At 62.3% G+C, this 8,608-nt stretch overlaps 1 protein-coding gene across 1 annotated transcript; it reads right to left on the bottom strand.

Annotated features, from left to right (window-relative positions):
* Positions 1-6,257: 6,257 nt before the first annotated feature.
* Positions 6,258-8,606, bottom strand: SLC39A5 (solute carrier family 39 member 5; the record flags this gene model as incomplete). Its single annotated transcript, XM_035313215.1, has 7 exons — positions 6,258-7,206; positions 7,285-7,475; positions 7,553-7,633; positions 7,850-8,050; positions 8,127-8,187; positions 8,270-8,410; positions 8,496-8,606. Coding segments are annotated over 7 exons (927 nt in total), but the record flags the coding sequence as incomplete, so codon positions are not given.
* Positions 8,607-8,608: the final 2 nt, after the last annotated feature.

The raw sequence follows: 8,608 nt of genomic DNA, 5'->3' as shown, positions 1-8,608 counted from the left end.
CTCCCCGCTCACCCCCCATCCTCCGGCTTGAAAGAAAGTGTTAACCTTTCTGCACCGAATACCTCAGTTCGGAACCAGAGCTCACGAAACTTGAATAAAAAGGTCCTTCTTGGAGACCCTTTTCAGTATTCTACAGAGGAGAACTGGAAAAAGAGACTTGTTTACATGACCGTCGAGCCCGCGCTTGCCTCTTGCAGCTCGTTCCCTTTCCGGGAGGGATTTCGGCATCGCTTTGTCTCTGTGGCTCCTTGCTGCCGGCCATCGCCCTCCCGCCACGGGCTGGGAAAATGGGTCCAAAGTCCTGAGCCGTCGTCTTCAAGGGCTAACGCGCTCCCCCGGGCGCACGGCGCGGCCGAGCCGCCCGCCCGTGGCCGATGGCGCCGGTGGCAGCGAGCCGGGCCGAGCACAGCGGCGGCAGAGCTCGGGCTGCCGCGGGCCGGGTGCCAACATCCCGCTCCCAGCGCAGCTTTTTTCTTGTAGCCAGGGTGAGAGAATTCCTCAGAGCACACGGAGTTTGCTGCTTTTCCTTCTCCCCGATCTTTTTTTTTTCTTTTGAGCGTTATTGTGGTTTTCATTTTTTTTTTAAGAGAAGAAACCCAATCCTTCTTTTTTGCCTTCTTTCCGTGCTACGAGTTGTTCCCTTTCGCTCAACACGCCTAAAACTATGACGAGACAATCAATGTGATCTCCGTAAGGGCTTCTCCATTTCTTCTCTGCGGCACCATGCTTTCTGTACGCGTGTTCTTTGCTCTTGGCGAGGGCTTTTTTTCTCCCCTCCCCTCGTGTCTTCTTAATTAATGACGATGATGATGAGGAGGGAGTGAAATGAGGTTTCAGCAGCGCATCCGGGGTCTGGGAACACACGGGAGGGCCACGGGGGGGGGAAGCGCGGCCAGGTTCCCTGCAGGTACCAGTCTTGTTCTCCTTTAACGCTGTATTGTATACATTTGACAGCACAGCTTGACAATTTCAGTAATAATCAAAGTGTTTGGTAATAATGCATTATTTTGCTAAACGAGATTTGTGATGGTTTCCCTAGTGCATTGTAAAGAGGGATGGAGGGAAACTTCCGCTGCCCTGCCCGCCTCCCTCCCCAGCCTCGGCACTTGGTGCCCCCGTGCCCGGCGCGGCAGCGGGGGCTCCCCCAGCCCCCCCACGGACCTTTATGCCAAAGTTGGACCATTCCCGCTTCGCGTTCTGTTCGGCGCCCGGCATCCGTTTGGTGTAGCTCTCACCAAGCAGCGACTTTTTCGGCTCCCCCCCCCTCCAAAGCTGTTCATCTTGGTTTGGAACAAGCAGGCCCCGGACCACCCGTCCCTCTGCCCCCCCCCCCAGAAGGAAGTTTCTCTCCGCCCCCTTGGTCCAAAGCACTTGCTTCAAGTAATAAGCACTTTTGTTAAAGCATGAGTCTGGATTCCCTTTAGCATCCCACGGGATAGAGAGCAGCAAGAGCGGAAGGGATAAGAGAGTGTCTTTGGTTTTATCTTTTAATTTTTAATTTAAAAAAAAAAAAAGTTTGTTTCTAGGGAATGAGTGAACAAAGGGAAGTTGTGTTTTGAGAGAGAGAAAAAAAAAAAAAAAACAGCACAAATACATTTCAACTCGAAAGGTGTATTTGCACTGCCATTGCTAGACGAGCGGGCTGCGCGAGCTGCGGCCCCACTGAGCCATATAAACTGCTGACAAACACTGAATGTAACCTCCGTGACGAGGGCAGCCCCGGGAAGCTGCGATTGGCTTTATTCTGCGACGGGCACTCCACTGAGTTTCAAACCTAACCTGAGGATGGTGAGGAGAAGGCTGGTCTTTTGTTGTCGTTGCTGTTCCCGAGCTGCGGGCGAGTTTTTGTTTCCTTTAGGAAGGTGGAACAGCCCCGTCCCTCCTGCCCCGACCCAGTCCCCGACGAAGTCAGAGCCCTTGACCAAAAGCGAGATGCGGATGCGCAGTCCCTGGCCCCGCCACCCCCCATCCCGGGGCTGGAATCTGGCAGATCTGAAAGTAGCACTAAAAACAAAGCTAAATCTCCTAAAAGAAAAAAAAAAATGAAAAAGAGAAAAAGATTAAAAAAAAAAAAACAAAAGAAAAGGAACAAGTTTTGTTTGCTTCTTGAACACTCTGAGTGTCGTAGCGACTCCGGAGCGTGCTGCGGGCCCGCTGGGCTTCCTCCGAGCACGAGAGACAAAGTATTATCAGTGAGAAACGAGAAATCAAAACCAAGAACAAACCGCAGAGACCCAAGAAACAATCTTTTTCTTTTATTTTGCGTTGTGTGGCGGGGCCGGGGGGCTCCCCCCGTGCCCCCCGCAGCCTGAAAACGATTCGAGCTCCACGGCGAGGGCCCCGCGGGGCTGCTCCTCTCCCCCCGCCACAGGGACCACACGGGGGGGGACCCCCGGCGTCCCCCCCAGCCGTGAATGTCGGGTTCGACCCGTGCAGACTGCAAGCCCGCTCTCACCTTTGCCTTCAGTAAGAAACCAAAGGAAAAAAAAAAAAACCAACCCCTTCCATTCGAAATACTGGCATGAGCACGTGGATTGTTCGGTTTGGGTTTTTTTTTCTTTTTCTTTTCCTTCTTTCCTCTTTTGTTTCCTTTTGTTTTGTTTGTTCCTTTGTTTCTCTCCAAGGATGCAAGGAGCTGTTCAAACCTCTTCTCCCGGCTGACTTTTTCTGGGCCCAGCAGCACCGGGCGCGTCTCAAAAGGAGCAAAAACCCCCCAGCAAGGACGAGGCCCCCCCCCAGGGCGACCCGTCGGCGGGAGCAGCCGCGCGGCGCGGGGTAACGTACGCCGCTGCTGGCGCGCGAGGCTGGGGGCGCAGGGGGGGGCTCCGGCCGGCCTCGAGTCGCGCCGCTCAACCCAACGCCCTCGCGGTGCCGGAGCGGGGTCAGACCCGGCCCCAGATGGGGCAGGTGGGGAAGAGGGCTGCGTCCCTGAGGACTCGAAGGCATCTGTAGCAAGCTCTGTGTCTTTACAATATCCTATGTGTAAATGCTGCACCTCTGTATATTATGCACATAAACATTTCTTTGAATACGATAGGACAGACCTCATCACCAGTCAGGTATAAACGACTCTTCCTCTTCTGTGTCTTGGTGTTCTCGCGTGCGTGTGCGTGCAGGTGGGTCGCGTGCGGACCCGTGTGTCTGGGCGATGTCTGAGCTCCCTTCCGATGCAAAAGGAGAAGGAGGAGAAAAAAAAAAAAAAAAAGAGGAAAATAGCCTTACTCGATCCAGTCTTATCGGTATTGTTCGTCAACTTGAAAACAATAAAGTAAACGCATGGAAACCTCTGGCCCAGCTGGCGGTGCGTGACGGTGGGCATCCCTGACGCCGGTGTGCCGCGTCCCGGGGCGGGTTCGGCTGCGCTCCGTGCTGCCCGGCTCCTTCCCTCCTCTCTTTCCTTCCTTTTTTCCCCCGAGGCCGTAAGGAGCGAGCTCCTGGTGGCTAGACCAAACCTGTGCTTTCTCTGGTGCTCCGTGCTCGGTTCCTGGGGGTCCTCGGAGCCCCGCGGTGAGGGGGGCTCGGGCTGCGCCGCGCTGCTGCAGCGGTGAGGGGCCGTTCGGCCGGCCGGCCCGGCCCAGGACGCGGAGGCAGGCATGGACTGGGTCGTTCTGAGCCGCAGGTCGGGGAGAGCTCGGTCGGTGCCTGGCCGGGCAGCGGGGCTGGGGCCACATGGGGCCCCCCCTCCCCGATCCCTCCCTGCTCCCCTTCCTTTGGTGGCGGGGAGGGGGGCGGCCGGGGGTCTCGCTGCCGATGGCCTTGTTCTGTTCCTGAATTTTGCACTATGTGAGAAGTGGCCAGTTTGGGAAGGGGGGGTGGGGGGGTGCAGAGGCGCCCCAACAGAAAAAGAGAGGTGTCGGGGGGGGTGCTGGGGGGGCTGCAGAGTTTGGAGGGCATTAAAGCAAACGGCCCTGAGCACTGGGCTTGAGAACCCTTTTTCCTACTTGAAGGTACGAACCAAAACGGCTGCTTTAATTTCATTTACGGACCCGCGCGCGCTGGGATGCCACCGGGGGCCGGTGCTGGGGCCAGCTCTTGTCCTTCTTGGCCCCAAAAGGCTCTCGTGGCCCTGGTGCGTGCTCCTTACGGCACTTGGCTCCGGCAGCGGGGCCGGAGGTGATGCTTCGCTGCAGGGCCGCTCCCTTGGCAGCTCCCTGGGCTCGGCCGTCCCGTGAGGGCTCCGGAGCCCTTGGTCCTCTCCTGGAGCCTGTGCTCCCCCTCCCAGACCCCCAGAGCAGCAGGGCAGCGGCTTTCCTGCTCCTTCCCAAACCGGTGGTGCCTGGGGACTGCTCGGTCGGTGCTGCTGGCACCAGGCTGGGCTCTGCCCTGGGCTGGGACTGAGCACGGGCTTGGAGCGGCGAGCTGGTTTTGGGGCTGGATGCTGAGAAACGGCGGTTGTTGGCAGGGAGGATCCGGTGCTGCCGCTGAGAGGGCTCCTGGCCCCGGCACTGCCCAGCCCGGCCGGGGGACGTTGGGTGCGTGGAGCCGCGGGTCTCACCGGGGGCTCCCTCAGCGTTACGGATTTGTGAGTCCTCTGAGACCCCTTTCAGAATCCTTTTGAAGGCATCCGGTCAGTTTTCCCCGTTCCTTTTTCTCCTCAACGGACGCTGAAGGGAGTTTAGGAAGATTTGCTTCATTTCTCATCCGTCCTGCGAAAGGGAAGAGCCGGAGCCCTCGCTCCCCGCTGCAGTCGGCAGAGCCTCGTGGCCCCCCCGGGCTGCGCCATGCGGGCGTCCCCCTGGACGCATCTCGGGGCCCTGCTGCTGCAGCACCCCGCCGTGGCTCCTCTGTCCCCGGCTCGTCCGGCGTGACCGTGGTGGCACGGGGGGGGTCTCGGGCAAGCTGGGCTCGCTCAGCATCTCCCTGCCGGGCCGCAGATGTGCCAAACAGGGGGAGCGGGCGCTCGGCGGTGCCGCTCCCCAGACGTCTCCAAAGCAATAGAGCCCTCGGCAGGGGCTGAGGTCTGCCTGTGGGGCGAGCAGGGCTGGGGCTGGACCCGCGCTGCGGCACCGGTGCGACCGCGTGGTCTGATCGGCCGGGAGCTGCCCCCCGTGAGCAGCCCCCGGCGCTGGTTTTGGGGCTGCTTCAGAGACCTTCGCGGGGAGCTTGAGGTGTCGTTCCCCGGGGAAAGGGCTTGGCTGCTCCGCACGCCCGGGGCCCCCGAGCACCCGCACTTTACAGATGCCCCGGAGCGAGACGAGCCCGGTGGGGAGCACCCCCGTGCCCCCCACTGGCTCCCAGCCATGTCCCAGCTCCGGGGCGCTGCCCCTGGCTTCGGTTGCAGCGGGAAGAGGGAGCGCGTTGCGGGCGAAGTCTCTCGAGGCGCGTTTGCGAGGTAGTTAGGAAACGAGGAGCTGTTTGAATTTGTGTCTTTCTGCACTGTTCACACCTACCTCTTGCAATAAGCGGGCTGGAGCGCACACCTGCCCAATCGCTTTCTTGTTCCGGGCCCCGCAGCCGGGAAGGCGCCGAGCGAGGGCGGGCGCTGCCCGCGTCCACGCCGCGCAAATCGCCCGCCCCAGCCCGGCGCTGTGCGCGCCTCGCTTGTAGCAGCTGCTCCATCTCCTCTGAAGGTACTTTTATTTTATCTCCCCGGCCTTTTTTCCCCTCCAGTGCACTGAAACGTGGAACCTGCTGAGCAAAAACCAGCATGCAGCCGTGCTGTTGTTCGTCAGCAGCGGGGCCTCGATTGGCAGTCGTTCTTGCTGGGGACCCGTAGCGTGGATGCCTTTGTAACTTGGGCAGGGAGGGAGAGGCGAGGCCGGCAGCTCGAGGTGCCGCTGCCCTGGCTGGAGGGACGCTGCCGGTGCCCTCCGTGGTCCAGGCTTCTCCCCTCCCTCTGTAGGTGCTTCTTCCTTCAACCACTGGTTTAAAGCACAAACGCGTTGCCTGGTGGGGCCGGGCGGGCGGTGGGACCGGCTCCGCTCCCAGATGTGGCCCCGCGCGCCCACCCCGCGGAGACCCGCCGCAAGTAGGGTAGAGTTTTGATGTGCAATTTAAACATAGACAAAAATAAGAATAATAATAATAAAAAGTATGAAATCCCCCCGGGGCTGTCGCGGCGGCCTCGAGGTGCCGGGTGCCTTGGTGGGCAAACTGAGCCATGTCCCCTCGAGCTTGCTGGCTGCTCGCCCCTGTCCTGCGAGCAGGCGCCCCAGAGAGCCCCAAAATCGGTCCTGAGAAGCAAAGCACTTGTCTCTGGGCAGAGGAAATCAGAGCAAGCAAAATCCCTTCCACAAGTGGAAGGGAAACCCGAAGCCGTTCAGTCCCCCCCCCCCAGACACACACCCCGTGGTTCTAGGGATCATTAGACGATAGGTGGGAGACCGAGGAAATCAGCCCAGCAAGCCATCCGTCCCCGCAGCGCAGACGCTATCCTGTCGGCCTCGTCCTTACCCACGCGTGAGCCTAGTGAGCGGTTACTTTTGTCTCGGATGTTCCATACTTGTATTTTCAGAAATCCTGCATCACCTTTGGGGAGGGAGGGGGGGGGGGGGAAGAACTAAAAAGAAATTAAAAAAAAAAAAAGGAAAAAAAATAAAAAGAAAAAAGCATTCAGACTTGATCTATTTTATACAATGTAAGCTGCGACCAAGTTCTGTTATTCATATTGTGGCTTTGAATCAATTATGTTTATTAAAATGCTATTGCTTCTATTCCCCCGCTCCTGTCTTCCTTCCTCCGTGACGGGCTGGGCCAGGGAGCTCGGGGAGGGGAAACGCGCTCGGCCTCGGCCTCGCCACCGCAGCCGGGGGCCGAGCACCTCGGGGCCGCCCCGCGCCGGGCACCCCAGTCCCCAGGAGCGGCTGTGGGGCAGGGCTGCGCCCCCCCCATCCCCTCCCGGTGGGTCTGAGGGGCTGGGGGCCGGCAGCACCGAGCCTGGAGCCCTCCCCCCCCGGGTCAGCTTCCAGGCGTTTCGGCTTTGCAAACTTCCAGGCTGGGGGACGCTGCCGTTGGTCTGACGTGGAGGGGAGAAAGTCCGGTCCCGGGGGTGCGTTTCAGGGTCCTGCCAGCTCGGCCGCGCTTCTCCAGTTGGGGTGGGGGCGAGCGGGGCCAAACCCCCCCCGGTCAGGGCTGCAGCCAGGCACTGACGTGGCCCTCGGCCAGGGCGATGCCCAGCATGATGCCGCTGCCCAGCAGGAACCCCGCGTTCTGCAGCACGAAGTGGCCCCAGGTGCCCTCACCAGGACCCCGCAGCACCTCGGGGAGCTGGGGGCAGAGCGGGGGCTCAGCGGGGCTGGCACGTGGCCCGACCCCGCTGCCCCCCCTCCTGGGCTGCCCCCTCACCATGTCAGCCAGGGCCACGTAGAGGAAGGTGCCGGCGGTGACGGTGAGGATCCATGGGGTGAGGTGCGCCGCGCTCTGCCCCACGGCCGCCCCCACGGCCGCCCCCAGGCAGGAGAGCAGGGCCGAGAGCAGGTTGAGGAGCAGGAGGGTGCGCGGCGCCAGGCCCGCCCGCAGCAGCACCGCCAGGTCCCCTGCGACATGAGGAGGGTGAGTGGCGGGGCTGGGGTGCCGGGGAGGGGGTGCTGGGGGCCAGGGGGCAGGCACTTACCCAGCTCGTGGGGCAGCTCATGGCAGAGCACGGCCAGCGCCGTGCTGAGGCCACTGGAGAGGCTGTGGGAGAAGGAAACACCTGCGGGAAGAGACCATGTCCCCATGCACCCCACGTCCTCCTTTTCCTGTGCACCCCTGCCCCCATGCACCCCCATCCCTGTGCACCCATGCCCCGTGCACCCCATGTCCCCGTGCACTCCTGTCCCCGTGCACCCTGTCCCCGTGCACCCCGTCCCCGTGCCCCCGCGCCCTCGTGCTGCAGCAGCACCACGCTCCGTGTCCCCGTGCCGCTCACCGATGGCCAGCCCATCCGTCAGGTTGTGGATCCCATCCCCCAGCACCACCATCCACGCCAGGTCAGTGGCCCTGGGGCTGGGGGGCAGCACAGGGCCGTGGGAGTGTCCGTGGGAGTGTCCGTGGGGGGGTCCGTGGGGGGGTCCCTGGGGTTTGGGCTCCGGCTCGGGCTCCGGGGCTGTCAGGCATCGCAGCTCAGCCCCTGTGGTGGGAGAAGCACAGGGTGGGAGTGGGGGCCAGGGCCGCGGGTGCTGCGGAGGACGAGGGGGGATCCTTACCGCCGCGAGACGGGGCCAGGACCCCAGTGGCCGCGTCGGGGGCCTCTCCGGGGGGGCGTCGCTGGGGGAAGAGCAGAGGCGTCGGGTGTGAAGCGGGGACGTGGCTGCCGCCCCGTGCCCTTCTTGGCCCCCGTGGCTCTCACCGTGGCCTCGCGGCCGCGCCGCAGCATCCCCAGGAGAAGCTCCACCACGAAGAGCAGGTAGATGCCCCCCAGCACCGCCAGCCCCTGCAGCACCGCCGCGGCCCACGGCTCCCCCGGCGTCTCCTGGTGCCGCCCCTGGGCCTGGACACGGGTGACCGGGCTCAGGGTTCCCGCACGCCCCGGCCCGCGCCCCGCGCCGCCCCCGGCCCGCCGGGGGGGTACCTACGTGGGGCCAGAGGTGGAGCAGGGCGTCCCCGCAGAGCGTGCCCACGGCCAGCGCCACCAGGAAGGCCAGCAGCGAGCGGAAGAAGCCGCGGCTCAGCAGCGGGACGAAGCCGA

This window comes from Oxyura jamaicensis (assembly GCF_011077185.1).
Source record: "Oxyura jamaicensis isolate SHBP4307 breed ruddy duck chromosome 31 unlocalized genomic scaffold, BPBGC_Ojam_1.0 oxy31_random_OJ73, whole genome shotgun sequence".
NCBI lineage: Eukaryota > Metazoa > Chordata > Aves > Anseriformes > Anatidae > Oxyura > Oxyura jamaicensis.
This window is presented reverse-complemented; position numbering and strand designations above follow the sequence as displayed.